This window comes from Apus apus, chromosome 20, assembly GCF_020740795.1.
Source record: "Apus apus isolate bApuApu2 chromosome 20, bApuApu2.pri.cur, whole genome shotgun sequence".
NCBI classification, from domain to species: Eukaryota; Metazoa; Chordata; class Aves; order Apodiformes; family Apodidae; genus Apus; species Apus apus.
The window spans coordinates 4,204,400-4,222,002 of NC_067301.1; the positions used below are offsets into that span (position 1 = coordinate 4,204,400).

At 39.9% G+C, this 17,603-nt stretch overlaps 1 protein-coding gene across 1 annotated transcript in view; it reads left to right on the forward strand.

Moving 5' to 3' along the window:
* Positions 1 to 17,603, forward strand: part of UBE4B (ubiquitination factor E4B) — a 39,691-nt gene that overhangs the window by 20,116 nt on the left and 1,972 nt on the right. The window contains 17 exon segments of the mRNA XM_051637625.1: positions 898 to 1,012; positions 2,872 to 2,955; positions 4,510 to 4,566; positions 4,893 to 5,009; positions 5,121 to 5,219; positions 5,695 to 5,808; positions 6,778 to 6,976; positions 7,205 to 7,343; positions 9,400 to 9,499; positions 10,255 to 10,382; positions 10,722 to 10,820; positions 11,637 to 11,872; positions 12,565 to 12,691; positions 12,957 to 13,101; positions 14,148 to 14,282; positions 14,665 to 14,856; positions 17,112 to 17,286. Coding sequence (XP_051493585.1) covers positions 898 to 1,012; positions 2,872 to 2,955; positions 4,510 to 4,566; positions 4,893 to 5,009; positions 5,121 to 5,219; positions 5,695 to 5,808; positions 6,778 to 6,976; positions 7,205 to 7,343; positions 9,400 to 9,499; positions 10,255 to 10,382; positions 10,722 to 10,820; positions 11,637 to 11,872; positions 12,565 to 12,691; positions 12,957 to 13,101; positions 14,148 to 14,282; positions 14,665 to 14,856; positions 17,112 to 17,286 — 2,261 coding nt within the window.

Genomic DNA, 17,603 nt, shown 5'->3' on the forward strand with positions numbered 1-17,603 from the left:
TTTACTTGCAGATTGTTGGGGCACTACTCCTGGGAAAGTCAGTAACCAGTAGAGCTGCATCTGAGAAACAGTCTTATCAAAATGTGTAGCAAAAACTGCTGAAGTGACATAGTACTTGTTTACTTCAGAGAGTTTATCACAACAGAGTTGGTAATGTAAATCTGTGTGTAGGCCTTCTACACTAAATCAGGACACACATTACAAGGGCAGTTGTTCAACAGCAGTTGTTTGACTAGTAACCTGTTCAGCTGGAATGCTGAAAAGATTCTTTTTAAATAGGATATGTGACTTTCACTAATATCTGCATAATTTTGTATTTGTTTCCAAACAATATTTCTATAATTTTTACAGCTGTATCAATTATCTGCTGTTCCTTTAGATTGGTTTTGTCTTTACATGAACAATATTGACATTAGGAGAAGTTTTATTTATGTAATAAGGAAAGAAAAGATACTACTTCAAAAATCTTGGGGGAGCAGTTAGAAGTAATGACTGTGCTAATTGAGAAAAAAAAATGTTGTGTTTTTTTTCTTGATCTGGAAAAACAAACGTCAAAAAATGTTGTTCCCTCACTAGTTGAATTTAACAAAGGGTCTTTTCACTGAAGAAGAGTAGTACAGAGAACCAATTACTACACAGAAGCTGTTATTTTTTTTCCAGCCTCATTAAACTAAAGTGTGATGTTGGCAACAGCATCTGTTTCAGAATAACCTTTCCACAATAACTTGAGAAAACAAAGTTAGTTACTCCTGAAAGGACTAGGTGTGTCTACGTGTTGAAAATCTTGCATTCTGGCATATCCTTAGGTGTGATTAGTCTGACATTTTTGCAAATAGTACTGCAAATACTACTGCAAATAATCAGTAGTTTGGGAATTTTTTTTTTATACAAATAAAGGTCATTGCAGCAGCAGTCTTTGCTGGTACCATATATGCTGTGTAGGAATCTCCCATTTGGCTTCATCCAAGAATTGGTGAGAACAACTTATCAGGATGAAGAGGTGTTCAAACAGGTAAGGCATAGGTTAAAAAAAACAAACCTATATAATAAATTTTTACTATTTGCAACATCCAAGAGAGTGGGTTTCCAGAGGTTTATTCTGGAATTCTGCATCTCAGAGTTCTATGCTTATTACTTCAGGGACTAGCAACCTGTTTAGCACTTGGAGTTTGGTTTGTAAGTCATTTAGCAGTTTGTGAAAAATCCTGACTTCAGTTATTTGCTGGTTCTTATACTTAAAAGTGCATTTGTTAATAAGCAGGGCACATTTATGTAATGTTGAAGTGAACTACTCAGAGTATGCAGACATGTATTACAGGATTGATCTTGGGTTTTCATCCTTCTATGTTTATGTACAAAATACCCTAAAAATGTGTGTGTAAGCAATCCTCTGTAATTGTACTTGGAGTTTTGTTGGTTTTTCTATCTGGCAATTATTGTCCTTCTTAATGGTTTGAGTCTGAGGTGCTGAGAGCATTTTGCAGAGCCTAACGTGTCAAGTGTTGATATTTTACAGAGGAGATGACTGAGAAACATTAGATTATTTATTCTGTGTGTCAGCATAGTTCACTGAGATGATAAAAACATTAGAACTGGTGAGCCTAGTAATTAAGACACAAAACTAGCAAACTTCTAGCCCATAGAATGTTAAAGCAGATCAGTAGGATTGTAATTGCCTCTAATTAGCTCTCCTGTAGTATGATGTGACTTAGCTGTAAAGTGGCCTTCAGAATGGTGTTTGATCCTTCCAGTGTTGGGAAAAAATGGTATTAGCTATTTTTTATGTGTAGCACAAGTATCTTTTAATAATTTATATCTCTGCCTGTACAAGTTTTAGTAGAGGTTCATGCAGTTGAAAGGATACTTCCAACTGTCTAAAAGTGGTTATGGCAAGTGTTAAAGGTCACCTGCTCTGGAGAAGAGAACTGTTCCTCTAGCTGAAGCAGACAGCCACCTCTTTATAGTCCTTTCATGTAATAGGGTTTAATAACAATTTTTGGTCTCTTCATAGAAGCAACACAATATATTTAAAATTCAGTGAGACCTTTTGTTATTATTGCCAAATAACTAGAAGTGTTTATTTTGTGAGGGCATAGTAGTCAAAGTGTGTGATTGGAACTTACTAATCATGTGTAATTACTTTTGATTATTAAGTTCCTGTCATGTCATTTCCTCTTTCTTAACAATCCTTGGCTGCTGCTTATAATCTTTACTCTTACCACAGTTACAACTTACCAGCACAAAATCAAAACTTGCTGACATGCCATGCAAATTAAAGCTCTATTATTGCCCAAGTGTATAGGCAAATAAATTATGACCCATTTGGGCAACCAAGTTGTTGGAGACCTCAACAGAACCTGTGCTCTTGTTGGTGTCTGTGCCATATACGTGCTCACACACATGCCCACCGCTGTGCAGAGAACCTGGTGGAACAACACCTGATTGTTGTCAGTGTGCTGACAGTACCATTTGTCAGCTTCAGCTGGGATCTGTTGGCTTTGAGTCCAGATCTAGATGTACGTGTCTCTGGGGTCACTGGGTTTGCAAAGTAAATGTTTGGAAACAAATCAGAATGTGATCAGGAAAAATACATACAAGTGCTGGGAAAGAGGGTTTTATGGGTAAGTTGTTATGCCCTGGCATCAAGTCAATACCTCACTGAGGATGTATTAAGCAAGTTGGTTTTTAGCTTTGAATAATCTCTTCACCATTCATGCTTAATTTATACAAATTTAAAGGAAATATCTTGGTTTTTCTTTTGTGTAACATGCAGTATTTGAAGAATGAACAGGCATTTCATGCTTTGTACAGCAGTACTGTCATTGACTCCTTCCTATTATTCAATAAAGTATTTTACTTATGTTTTTACAGATCTTTATTCCCATCTTACAAGGCCTGGCTCTAGCTTCCAAAGAGTGCTCCCTTGATAGTGACAATTTTAAATACCCCCTTATGGTAAGGACTGTTCATTTCTAGAAGCAGTTATGTTATGATTATTGATAACTTATGCAGATCCAATACAAGAGAATGTACTTCAGCTTTGGGGGGATTTCTTTGGTTAGTGGGTACTATTAAATTATCTGTAGGAAGCTTCGTGTGGTTTCAGATGTGTAAAAGACCATTAAAAATCTAGTAGAGTCTGAGGCCAGTGATACCTTAAATTTAATGGACAGCATTTGTATAGTGGGCTATTGAAATGTTTATATGTATTCCTTTATAGAAGATGTATGGATCTAATAATGAGAATTAATTACAATGCTGTGGATGGTTATCAAATCCTGCCAAGCTCCTCCCAATTTAAGTCTGGAAAATAAGGACCAGTATTCATCCCAGTGTTTGTTTGACTCACTTTTGTATGTGGGGAGCCAAAATTACTGGAACTGGTGATTATTTACTGTAGGAAAATATAAGATTCCCTGGCTGAGAAGCTGGGAGTTTTATTTTTAGGTTTCTTTAAGTGCGTGATTTAGTCCCTGGAGCTGCTTCCCTCCTACTACTTTTATTGACAAAACAAAGAGGTCTCTTGAACTCATGCTTGGCCACAGAAGAGCAAGCTTAATTCTTGGCCAAGTTGGGCATTGTCAGCTAACATTTTTGGGTGTTAGGATCTTCAGTGTATGATGCCAGAAGAGGCTGTTACATCTCAAGTTTAATTTCTGCTGCAGGAAATCAGCTTGACTGGGGTGCTGCAAATCAAATTGACTGAGCAACTGTGGTACTTGGGCAAAAAATACTGTTTTTACTGGTCCTGTGTTTTCCTGTTCCTCTGTTATTCCTCTGTTTAAATTGCAACCTGGCCCAAATTGGGCTGTTGGCTACGAGTGAGGGCTGCTTGAAAAATTATATTCCATTTTGTTCATCTCTAGTTGACACAGTGTGCACCAAAAGGATGGAGTAGTAGCTACTGGCTGTAGTTCAATTGAAGAATGAGAACATACAATACGGGAGAAGCAGGATAAATGAAAGGCTACAGTATTTTTGTGTTTGCAGAATCCTCTGTTGTAACTGCTTTCTTTTTTCTGTGCTGCAGTTGAAAGTGAGTTAGAGATCTTGGATAGGATTCTTTGTTTCTGGCTTCTGTGTTCATCTGACATTTTTCCACTCTGATTCAAAAGACAAAGGCCTTGGTGTATGTATAGAACAATTGCTCTATTTATTATTGTTACTGACTTTTATGTGGCAGTTCAGGAGCCCAGCAAAGGCATTGTTATGTTCTGAGCAAACAAACAATTTGCACAGCTAACTTTTGAAATAAATGCAATAATTTATTATCCTGTGAGACATGTTAGCTTTTTTGAGGCAACCTGGGACAGATGTAAACACTAAAATGGGAGCAGGGTGTGCTCTAGCTCTTCTTGGACTTCTTCACCATTGTAGAAGATGGAAGTTTTTCCACTAAGAGAAGAAGGTTCGGCTCTTTCAGCAGTTTATCATGTTGAGCTTGTTGTTTGCAGACAGGGTACTTAGGAATTACACACACAAGTACTTTTTCTTGGCATTTCTTTGTAGGCACTATGTGAACTTTGTGAAATCAAGTTTGGGAAAACACACCCAATGTGCAGTTTGGTAAGTGAGCTATTAACTTGTTTTGCTGTCGGTATGTGTGACCCACCTTGATAGTGTTCTTCATCACTCTGAACAGGCTGCTTGTAGTATCTGATGCTAAACTACAGTTTGAACTGATCAAGGGAGTCCTTTTCCCTGAGAATTTAGAAAAACTAGGACAAACAAGACTTGCTTAGATTGCTGAAATACTGAGGGGTTGGTTCTGTTCAGCTCTCAGCATGCCTGAATGTTCAAGAATCGAGGGCATGTGGCAAACACCAAAAGGTGACAATTTGTGTGGCTGAAATGGCAGCTTTGATTAACTTGCTGTTTCTCCTGTGCTCTAGGTTGTCTCTCTGCCATTGTGGTTGCCTAAATCTTTAAGCCCAGGTGCAGGAAGAGAGCTGCAAAGACTTTCCTATCTTGGAGCCTTCTTCAGTCTCTCTGTCTTTGCAGAAGATGATGTAAGTGTTACAGACTCTGATTGTAGTGTAGTGGGATTTTTTGTGTGTTTTGTGGGGGTTTTTTTCTCCCAACATGTTTGGTACACTTGCCAACATTCATTCTATTTTCAGAACAAAGTAGTTGAAAAGTACTTCTCAGGGCCTGCCATTACTCTTGAAAACACCCGGGTTGTGAGCCAGTCTTTGCAACATTACCTGGAATTAGCAAGGGTAAGTGTTCTTATGTTCTAAGCAAATGGAAAAATATTGTGGATTTTTGTTCTTGACATAGATTAAGGGTATAATCTAAAACAAACTTGCTTCTGTATTAACAAATATGTTAGGATATGGCTGAAGGGAATTGTGAAAAAAAAATAGTGCTACAAATATTTCTCTAAGGCTGTAGGGCAATTTGGAAAATAACAGAGCAGTTAGTCATGGATTAGAGTTCATTTTACAGGATGAATAGAAAAGGCATATTGTAGTAGTAGTGTGTGTGTGTGTTGCACTAGTTCTCTATAGGTGTATTTTCTGTAACTAATTTAATAACTAATATATGTATTTTATGTTGGCATTAAGTCTGTAACAGAAGTTGTAGTGAATTTCACGGAATTTGTAGAACATAAATATCTGGAGGAACAGAAAGCAGGAATGCAATGGTGAGAAGTGTGTGCAAACCTGACAGGATGTTGTCTTCTAATTCCAGCAAGAGCTGTTCAAGATTCTACACAGTATTTTACTGAACGGTGAAACCCGAGAAGCAGCTCTGAGTTACATGGCAGCTGTTGTCAATGCCAACATGAAAAAGGCACAAATGCAGGTAAATAAAGGGAAAACACTTTCTGTAATTCATGGACCTGGTTGATGCACAGGTAGCTCCAGGTGGCTTCTCTAGGGTGGCTCTTGAGTAGAGGACAAAAGAATTTTCAGTGCCTGCTACAACAGGCAAGAAGCCCTGTCATCAGTCTTCTTTTTCAGTGTATTTCCCATTTGTGAAATTATTCTGGTTTACCTCTTTGATCAGTTTGTTGTTTTCCCTCTTTGGACTGACACATCACTTCATTAACAGGGATTCTATATTAGAAATGTAAAGCTTTGTATGCCTCCCCAGCCCTGTCTGCTCCCCCCTCCCAATCTCTAGGGGCTTAATTAATTTCAATTGGCTATGTTTAAAAATAAGTTCTTTTCCAGGTAGTAAGTTGCTGCTCTTTGTGTGATGTCTGTCAAAGGAGAGGTGCAGCTGTGAGCTAGCCCAGTTTCAGTGAAACAGCAGGGATGTTATTTTGCCTTTGTTTCATTAATGCTTTGCACTTATTTCCTGTGATAAAATCTGTGCTCCAATCCTGAATCCTGAGGTTTGCAGTATTGTTGTCTTTAAGTCCCCTTTAAGAAAAAAAAAATATTTGGAACCATTATTAGGAATATTTCTGTGAAAGTTTCACACTTAAAATAAAACTTACTAATCGAAACTCAGCAACTATTTGAAACTCTGCTGTCTTTATCTGTGGCAAACGGCTCTTGGAAGAGGCACTTTTAATTTCTTAGTTCTACTATTGCTTTTTATGTTTGTTTAATATTCTTGAGAATGACTACTTGAACCATAAAGATAAGATGTAAGTTAGTGACATTCCTGATCTCAGGAAGGCCTCCTTACGGATCCATATTCTTCATAATTTCTCCCTTTCTTGAACTTATATACTCCATTTATGTTGAGTACTGTTAGAGCAGCAGAAAATACCTTTGTACTTCTAAGCTGATGTCTTCAGCTGTTTGCTTTCTTACCCCACAGACAGATGATCGTTTGGTGTCTACAGATGGCTTTATGCTCAACTTCTTATGGGTACTACAGCAACTCAGTACGAAGATAAAGCTGGAAACAGTTGATCCCATGTACATATTCCATCCCAGGTGTCGTATTGACCTCCCAACAGATGAGACCAGAGTGAAAGCAACAATGGAAGATGTTGCAGCCTGGATTGCTGAACTTTGTGAGTGCTCATATTACTATGTTAAGCATTTACTTTGCCTTCTGTTTTTGGTGCTGGAGGTACGTGGAAATAATTCCAGCCAATAATTTCCCTGTTCCTAAATGCTCTTTCCTGACGCTGTCTGCTTTTGCTGCTTTTGAGGAAAAGCTGAGTTCAAGGTCTCACCCTTAGATAAAGCAGTTAATTTTTTATTCACCTGTACTGCTTTTTTGTCTGTTTATTTTCTAGACAGGGATCAGTCTCCATTTTCTGAGCCAAAATTTCCAACAGAATGTTTCTTCCTAACCCTGCATGCCCACCATCTCTCTATCCTGCCAAGCTGCCGTCGGTACATCCGCAGGCTGCGTGCCATCCGGGAGCTCAACAGGTTAGTTGCTGCTAATGATCAGCTTGCAGTAAAGAAGGCTCTGGGGAGACCTTAGAGCACCTTCCAGTGCCTGAAGGGACTCCAGGAAAGCTGGGGAGGGACTTGGGACAAGGGCAGGGAGTGGGAGGACAAGGGGTAATGGATTAAAACTGGAGGAGGGGAGATTTAGGTTGGACGTGAGGAGGAAATTCTTTGCTGTGAGGGTGGTGAGACCTTGACCCAGGTTGCCCAGGGAAGCTGTGGCTGCCCCATCCCTGGCAGTGTTGAAGGGCAGGTTGGATGGGGCTTGGAACAACCTGGGCTGGTGGGAGGTGTCCCTGCCCATGCAGGGGGCTGGGACTAGATGATCTTTAAGGTCCCTTTCAACCCAAACCATTCCATGATCTACTTCATCTGAGAGTCCCAGCATCCTCGCTATGTTGTCTGCCTCCAGCAGTAAACTCTTTAACATTGTTGATGTACATGGAATTCAGCCTATGCTTTAGCATTTAAAAAATTATAAATAAGAGTTACGATGTTGCCATGAAGATAGTGCTGGTTTCCATTTGCCCTGGCAGAAATTCAAAAAGATGTTTATAGTTGGTAAACCTCGAAGAATACTCAGTTCAAATTAGAACAGATTTTTGTATCATCAGTATTTTCCATTGTTTATAATTGCAGTCACTGCATTTTGGTAGATGTTCCTTGGCAGTAATACTGTGAGTTCATTACAGGGTTTTTGGACTGTGGTTGTAGTGATTTCATTTTTAGTTTTTAAAGCACAAGCAGGCCAAGAACCTGGGAAGTTACAGAGAAGGGAGCAGGAAGAATCAGCGTATCTTAAAGAAAGAAGAGTTTTCATCTAGAGCAGCCTGTGGATTACTTGTAAAGAAGCCACATGTTTGGCTTGAGAAAGGAATTGCTTCTTTTTCTGATTTAGGATTGTTGCAAAGGAGCTGCTTGTGCAGCAATTTCCATCTGACAGTGCAGGGTGAAGAGCTTTTGGCTTTTATTGGGATCAGTAGCAGCTTAGTGCTTAGCATCTTCCATGAATTGCTCAGTTGCTTGCAACACTGAGCAATGTAATTTGATGTTGGTAATAAATAGACTGGGTATTTTTCTGCTGTAGGCAGAGATTGATGTGGGAAAGTATTTGTGTTTAGACGAGGGATGAAAAGGAACCATATTCGTGTAGTGCAGTATATTGAGTTTTGCTCTAAACATCTCTTCTTCCTGAAAAGGGTTAAAATATGGGGATATGTAGGATTTTTTGACTGCAAATGGTGTGTATAATGTACAGTTAAGGTCTCTCTTCCGTGGGGGAGAGTGAGAAGATGAATAAGGGAGGGGAGGTAATATCAACCACTTTGATTTTTCTGGTCCTTTTGCTGACAGGGAGTACTCATGTATTGCCCTCCTCTGCAAACCTGGATTTTGTGGGAAGTGGAGGATGAGAAGGGTAGAACAACACTGCAAAAAACCCACTTAGAATAGTGGGAAGATATGCTGGCTGCGGACTTGTGCCTTTCCTGGGAAAAGGGAAGGTGTGTCTAGCAGGGCCTGTAGTCAGCCAGCTTTTTCTTCCTTGGCTGATTCTGTTTTCCTATTTCCTTTCTGATATTAGAAGATGAATGAGGTTTCTAAATATCTTGTTGTTATATGTACCAGGCCTTCTTTGCATTAGGGTTAATTTGAATGACATACTTTTAACCTTCCTTTAGAGTGACTGTAGACTTCAGTGTGAGAAAAAGAGGCAACTACCTTTTTTTGAATACAGTAGATAAAAGGTGTTTGTCAGGCAGGATAGATCCCTTCTGTTTTCATCCTATTTTGTTGGTGCTGTGTTCTGATTTGTCTGATGGGCATGTAGGTTGGAACTGGTGTCTGTGCAGATCTTCAGTCTGCTTTTAGAAAAGCAATTTCTCTTGTTGCTGTGATGGGTGATTCTATGAAAATGAGTTTTCCCCCTGCTTTTCTTCTCCGTATTTGATCAGTATTTAGCAGATAAATAGATTAAATGCTTTGTAGATGGAATCCCCTCTTGTCATGATAACCAGTTGGTGCCTGTGGTTTTCAGGACTGTTGAAGATTTGAAGAACAATGAAAGTCAGTGGAAGGATTCTCCTCTGGCCACCAGGCATCGGGAAATGCTGAAGCGCTGCAAGACACAGCTTAAGGTTTGTAAGTGATTCAGTTCTCAACTAAATGCTTTTGTCAACCTGCCTGAATCTTTACTTTGTGTCCTAATGTTTAAAGGCAGCTTCCCACTCATGCTTCTTGAAAATGGTGGGTTTGAATCTATGAATCATTTGAGCTTGTTAAAAATGTATTATTGACTGCACCGGATGGTGGCCATGATACAATATGTTTTAATGGTGAAGTTAAAACTCAATGTAACACCAAGATTAACTGGGCCAATATTCTTCAAAAAGAAGAAAATACTGATTTTTGTTGGAGGGAGAACAGCAGAGGGAGTGTGATTTGTTCAGGGGTAGTTGTGCTTGCACAATCCATCCCCAAGATAGACATGTGACTCTCGAGTTCTGAAACTCACATAGAATTCTTGCAGAGTTCAGTAAGTTGGGCTCCTTTCTTTTGAAGGTCTGTCCTGCTTAGATGTTCCTAGTATGAATTGACACCAATTTTCTGAGCTGTTTCACCAAAATTACTTTAATGGCACATTTTCCCACTTTGATACCTTATTGATTTCCTCCATTGATTGCATAAAGCTTGTTAAAAGGCTCCTCTGTCCCTGCAACTCTGAACTGTAGGTGTGTTTTGCTTGACATGTTGGGGCTTGTTTTCTTCAAACAACAGCACGTTTCAAGAAGAGACCATTGTATAATTGTCATAAATAGCAGATATATTGATTAGCTTGTGTGGCCTTGACCTTCCTTTGCCCTGGATTAGTTTTTGTTTGCATGTTCTGCAGAAACTGGTGAGGTGCAAGGCTTGTGCAGATGCTGGCTTGCTGGATGAAAACTTCCTCAGGAGATGCCTGAATTTCTACGGCATGGTGATTCAGCTGATGCTTCGCATTCTTGACCCTGCCTACCCCAAGTGAGTGTCTGTGTTAATTGTACCAAAGACCATGTTGTTTACTGAATTTAACAATTCTCAAATTCTAATTATTTTTTTAGTGTCTGTGTTCTTGCTTGATTATTTATGTCTGGTACATACATTCTTGCATGGAATATAGATCTTATTTATGGTTTAAGGTTCATCTGGTGGAAGGGGAACAACCCTCAGGTATGTTTAGGACATTTGAAGTACTAACAAGGATTTTTAGAGAGTCAGTGTCAGAACTTGTGTAAATTGATCCCACAGGAGAGCTCCTGACACTTTCTTATTAATCCTGCTATTTTACTGTCCTGTTTGCTGTCTTTTTTTGTCTTGCAGCATAAAACTGCCTTTAACTCCTGAAGTCCCGAAGGTATTTGCAGCGTTGCCGGAGTTCTACGTGGAGGATGTTGCTGAATTTTTATTTTTTATTGTACAGTAAGTAAAGTTATATCAAAAGGAAACTTCTACTACCATTTATCCCTGCACAGATGACGTGCACATAAATATAGGGTGTGAAAGTATTTTCCCAGCTATTCTGTAGTTATTGTGTTTTTTAAGAATGGCCATAAGGTGATGTCCTTGCAGGCCCTGCTGGAGATGCAGTGCCCAGATGAGCTCCCGAGTCCCTTCTGACCTCATTTTGTCTTGAAAGAAAGCTGAAGGTTTTTTGGTCCACCAACCCCTCTCCCAAGAACTTTCTTTATGGTTTGGAGTTTGCTGAGTCCTTTTGATTTCATGATATGTTAAATTGCTAGAATAATGGTTTTTGAAAGTCATAGGTTAATAAGTAGAAAATTCCCCCATTTATGCATTTGCTGAAAAGGAATGCACTTGGATAGTTGTAGCAGTTTAGATGGGTATGAATACTGCTCAGATGTAGTCTTGGAGCTGGTAACTTTCTTCCTGAAAGTGTACCTTCAGATTCAGCCTTGGCTGTGGTGTGTGATGAGATGTTTGCTTTTGCCTTCCTGAGATGCTCTTCCAGTGGTAATTTAAAACAAATTTGCTATCATGCACCACAAACAAATATGACAGTGTTTAAGACTGAAATTCAGCTTCCAGGGAACAGCTGGCAAGACCTTTTGGAAGACTTAGAGTCTAGTTTCTGTAGAGAGAGAAAAGGGAATGATAATAAAATGATCAGACTTTTCCTGTTGCTAATGGATGATCTGAACTTACTCGTTGTATATGGTAAATCTTCTGTAGACAATACAGGGTTGGAGTTTTTCAATTTGTTCTCCCTCTCCTCAGATATGCTCCTCAGGTGCTTTATGAGCCCTGCACTCAGGACATAGTGATGTTCCTTGTTGTGATGCTGTGCAACCAGAACTACATCCGAAATCCTTACTTAGTAGCCAAGCTGGTGGAAGTGATGTTCATGACAAACCCAGCGGTTCAGCCCCGGACACAGAAGTTCTTTGAAATGATTGAGAATCATCCTCTCTCCACTAAATTGTTAGTCCCCTCCTTGATGAAGTTTTACACAGGTAAGTGCTTCATCTGTAGTTCACAGAGTGTACAGTAAGCAACGGGTATGATAAGGCAACAGGCTGAGTTGGTTCTTGTAACCTTTAAACAAATAAAAAAATCCCAGCAGAAAACAGGTAGATTTTGAACCTTGTGCAGATGAGGCTTTGTTTCTGAGGAGTCAGGGGAAATGGCATTAGATGAAACCTTGAGGATTCTAGGTCTTCCATAGGCTGCTGTGCACTGACATCTCTGGCTCTGTAGATTAATGTGATGATTGTTTCTGTGGTTGTTTAGATTCCAAACTGGAAGTTGTTTATTTGTTTTGTAGAGGGAGTATTGGGATTTTAAAACTTCTGACTGGATTTTTGCTAGTCCTGTAGATTCAGGTGTTCCCAGAGTTTTCTTATTAGTGAAATTTTAGATTGGAACAAAGATGTTAGTGGAGTTGAATAGAATGGAAAGTTTTGTTTACTGAGGGTTTTTCTTCAGAAGTGGAGTTGGTTCTGGATTAGGAAATGCACAGTGTTGCTTCTTTAGATGGGGATTATGATGGAGACTTCTGAATAGGAATTGAATATCATCTCTTACAAGCTTGTTGCTTGAAGTACTCATCACACTGGAGACAGTAGGGGAGAGATGCAGGTTCTGCAGGTGGTTCCTGGTGGGAAGGAGTATTGATTTCAGTTGTGGGATCTCTTTTCTTTTTCAGATGTTGAACATACAGGAGCCACCAGTGAATTCTATGACAAGTTTACAATTCGCTACCACATCAGCACCATTTTCAAAAGCCTCTGGCAGAACATAGCTCACCATGGGACCTTTATGGAAGAGTTCAAGTGAGTAAGAAGTTGTGTGTCTTGCTGCTTGGTCGTGCAATGATCATTGGGAATAGATGCTGCTGCTTTTCTTTATATTTCAAATGACAACCCCTTCCAGTAGAACTAGAGTGTTTCTAACTGAGTTCTGGACACCACAAGCAACTTGGCTTGGGGAATGGGATGATTATTTGGAACAGACAGTGCAGAAGGAGTGTTGCTGGGGTCACAGACTGGTCTGCACACCATCTACTCTGCCCTGGTAACTGTGTTTCAATGTTTTCAGCTCTGGGAAGCAGTTTGTTCGCTACATCAACATGCTGATAAATGACACAACTTTCTTGCTGGATGAAAGTCTGGAGTCCTTAAAACGTATCCATGAAGTGCAAGAGGAGATGAAGAATAAAGAACAATGGGACCTGCTGCCCAGGGTGAAGAGAGCTGTTTTTCAAAGTGCCCTTTACTTACTTTTAATTTTTTGAATGCAAGACCACTAGAAAAACTTTGAAGGAGCAGAACCAAAGAGCTGCTCATGAGAAGCAGATCTTGAGGCTTTTTCTTGCCTTCCAGTATGGCCACGGTCACTCTGGATGAGATTCTGCAAAAAACATCGTTCTGCATAGTTATGCTGTGGCTGGCAAAGAGTGTGGTGTGAGGTGGACATAACATAAAGGTTAAAATTACTGTGCACTTAATTCTAAGTGGAGAATTGAAACTTTAACCTTCTTGAAGGAGGTTTTGGAAGATGCTCTCCAGTTCAATTGACTTCAAGGAATAGAAGCTTTTAGTTTGTTAATGCATCGATCCTGGGTAGATTCAATGCAGACAATTAGAGTCCTGGACCTCAGACCTTAGCCTGATTAAACTATAATTGTGTGTTTTGACCCACCAATGTCAGGTATTTCTATTCTAAGGTTATTGATTAAAAAAAAAAGCTTGAAAACAAAAGCTATAAAGATCTTGTTTATTCAACTTATTCTGGTTTGCTCTTCAGAAGCTTTTGTTCCTATTTATGTCTCCTAGCAAGGTAAAGCCATTACTGTGGTGACAAAAGGAGCTGGTACATCAGCTACAGATTGTTCCAGTGTGGAGTGTTGGTTACTTATGATGGTGCATAAATTAGAGAGAACCTCGCTTGACTCTCAGCTCCCAAGGTGGTTTTGAAGTACTGGCATTTGGATGGGAAGGAAACATAACCCAGTTCTGCAGCTTGAGGAGTCACAGGATGTAGACAAACTCAGTAACTGTGGAGTCTTGTGGTGCCATTTGCATCCACTTTTAGTGTTGCAGAATTAGGGAAAATTGCTGCAGGCTTTTGTTCAGTATCGGGTAGCAAGGGTGTACGTTATTTAAGAAATACATCACACCTGGATTTGAATTGGACTCTGTTCTTTTATGATTATGACTGTTAAGATTTTGGTTGGTGATGATGTGGGAAGTTCTGTGGACTTGTAACCCCTGCATCTTTATTTTCTAGGACCAGCAGCAGGCCCGGCAGTCGCAGCTGGCTCAGGATGAGCGCGTCTCTCGCTCCTACCTTGCCCTGGCAACAGAAACTGTTGATATGTTCCATATCCTTACCAAGCAGGTTCAAAAGCCTTTTCTCAGACCTGTAAGTCCTGCTCAGATTTACCTTGATTTCTAGTTGCTCTAACATCTCTGCTGTTGGATAATAACCTGGAAATGTTTGGTAGCCCGTTGTCTCCATCCTCTTCCCCTTTCTCCAACTCATTGGAACCCGATAGCTGCTGAAGTTCCTTGATGTCAAGAGCATCAGCTGAGTCACTGAGATGGTGTGTGACTTCTAGACAGAAGCAGTTTGCATTAATTTTCTTTTAAATGGAAAGCATGCATTAAGAAAGGCTTCCTGCAAGCCTGCAAAATGATATATTTATTACTTAATCATTCCAGATCTTGCTGTATGCAAATCTAAGTGGTGATCATCTTTATCACTGCCCTCATGCTGTGATCTCTGGTTTACTTTGGTCTTGTAGGAACTTGGACCACGGTTGGCTGCTATGTTGAACTTTAACTTACAGCAACTGTGTGGCCCCAAGTGCCGTGACCTGAAAGTTGAAAACCCTGAGAAATATGGGTTTGAGCCAAAGAAGCTGTTGGACCAACTGACTGACATTTACCTGCAGCTCGACTGTGCTCGGTTTGCTAAAGCAATTGCTGATGATCAGGTGAGCTCTAAAAACAGATGAGAGGGGAAGGGGCAAAAGCACTGTGGACAAACAGGACTTTGCAGATCTCCCAGAGTTCCATCTTACTTTCCTGCTGCCACCCAGTTTCTGTCATACACACTTGCAACTAGTTTTCCTTCAGTAGGTCATCTCTGGCCATGTTCTGTCTGCTCTTGGTAGGTGGGTATGTTTTCCAAGCTTTTCTCACGCATAAACATCTGTAGCACTTCACATGCCTAGGAAATTTCCTGAGGATTAGCTGATTATTAGCTACAGCCTCATTGTAAATTAGCAGAAGTACCTTGTCCAGAATTTGCAAGTGGGAAAACTGAAGCATACAAAGAGTTCTGACTCCCTTGTCAAGAACACATGAAGCAGGCATAGCTGGGACTAAGAGTTTAACAATGCAAAGTGCCTTCTCTAGACTAATAGTTTACAAATTATATTCCCTTTTATATCACTCTGTTAAATAGCTGTGTAATAAACTGGCAAAACCCAGCATTCATGAGACACCTTTGAACTCCTCATGATAGTCTTCAGAGCAGAATGTGAATTCTGCAGGCAGATAAGGTATCGCTCGCCTCTGCGTTCTGCTGAAGTTGTCCAACTACTGATTCACATCTTTCCCTGCCTGTGTCTTATAACACAAACTTTTCAAAATCTAGAGGAAAAAAAATGTTCTCAAGAGCTACTTGAAATTCTAGTGGAAGCTGGTTTACAATACATGAAGCTGTATTTGCATGTCTAGTGAAGCAGAGGTATCAGAGTAACCCATAATCTCTTTTCTGTGATTATTTACGTTCTGGTAGTTGCAGACAAATCAGTAACACTTCCAAGATTAGACTTGGTGTGTTTGCATGTGTGTAAGGAGCATGCAGGATATTTTTTTTATGCTATTCAGTATTTTTGACAGTGAGAATGTTATCCATCAATGTGCACTGATGCTGTCCACAGCAAAAATGCACAGCAATGACGTAAGGATTAAAAAAGAAGCCTGCTGGTGTGGGAACTGGAATAAAGCTTAATTAACAAAGTAGCCCTTCATAAAAAAGGGGGGGAGTGACTAGTGTCTTGGAAATTGTTAATGCCAGGAGAGAAACACCAAGGAAATGCACAGTTGGTTAATGGCTACTGGTATTAGGAGAAAAAGAAATAAAACAAACAAAAAGTTGCTTGATCACAGCAGGATCTTTCTGAAGAGTTTTGATACATCTCCTGTTTGCAAATCCTTGCACGTCTTAGGAGGAATCTGGAAATGTTTACAAAGCCCTGGGCGTGTTGCCATAGTTCTGTTCTCCTCTGTGGAGTTGGGGTGGGCACTGTGTGTCCTCAGCAGTGAATGGGATTTCTTGGTGCCATATAGTGCAGATGAAAGAAGTGGGGCTGGGTTGAACATTGTGAAGTCCCCAAGGAAAAAAGAAATCTGTGAGACTTGGTGTGTTTTGCTGTTTAAATCAGCCTTGCACTGCAGTGTAAATAACTTTTACTAAAAGGATTATATCAAAACATGGCATTGTGAGCTAAAAAGAAAATGCTCTTTAGAAGATAAGCAGCTATCAAAAGTCCTTGCCTAACTTTTTTTTTTTTACATCTGAAAGCAATGCTTGCTTCAGTGGAAATTACAGGATATGCATTTAGTCTCTCTGACTTTTGTCCTATGCAGCTGTAAAGTTGCTACTGCACTGGTTGGCAAGTTTCCAGCAAGTATTAGCTCCCTCTGAGTTCCCTTACTAGTTTTGCAACACCGTGGGGTGGGTTTTTTGTTGGGTTTTGCTTGGCTTAGGAGAGAATCAAGTCTTTCCCAGTACTGCCTTGCACATTATCAGACAAGTTAAGAAATAAAAAATTTATTTTTATGCTGGATTTTCAACAAAAACTTGGTGGGAACAAGAATACAGACAGGAGTGGCAGGAAAGATGTTTTGTCTAAGGAGCAGGTCTAATAATTATAGTCAGCCTCTCTGAGTCTCTGACTCACTTTGATGAGGGGGTGTTGCCTTTTTTTTTCCCACCACTTTGATCTTGAACAGTTCCACAGTAGTGATGACCAGTAAAAAAGCAGAAGTCTACCCCAAAGTTGGTGCTTTGGGGCTAGGTGGAATGTTATCTGCTTACCACTTCTGTCTGACATAATGTTCAGATTTCATTGATCCCTCCTTCTGAAGCTTTAAAAATGCATTAAAAGATCTGTAGAATTTTTATGGCATATTTAGGATGCTGCAACTCCAAGTTATCTTTTTAATGCTTTGCTTGTAGAGGTCCTACAGTAAAGAACTCTTTGAGGAAGTTATCTCAAAGATGAGAAAGGCTGGAATCAAGTCAACTATAGCAATAGAGAAATTCAAACTGCTGGCAGAGAAAGTGGAGGAAATTGTTGCCAAGAATGCCCGTGCAGAAATTGATTACAGTGATGCACCTGATGAATTCAGAGGCAAGTTGTTCTCTACATACTGACTTCTTAAGGGAAAAGGGATTTGTTAACTTTGATTGTATATATTAATTGAAACTAGGTATTGTTTACAAAGCCTTGCATGCTGCTCTGTTTCAATTAAATAGTTAAGTAAATATAAAAAGCTAAAAGTTTCTTTCTTTGCTTTTCCCTGGGAAAAAGCTAGACTACTGTCTAGTCCTATTTTTGTGTGGGGATAAAATCTGTATCCCTGGCAGTGTTGAAGGGCAGGTTGGATGGGGCTTGGAGCAGCCTGGGCTGGTGGGAGGTGTCCCTGCCCGTGCAGGGGGTTGGGACTG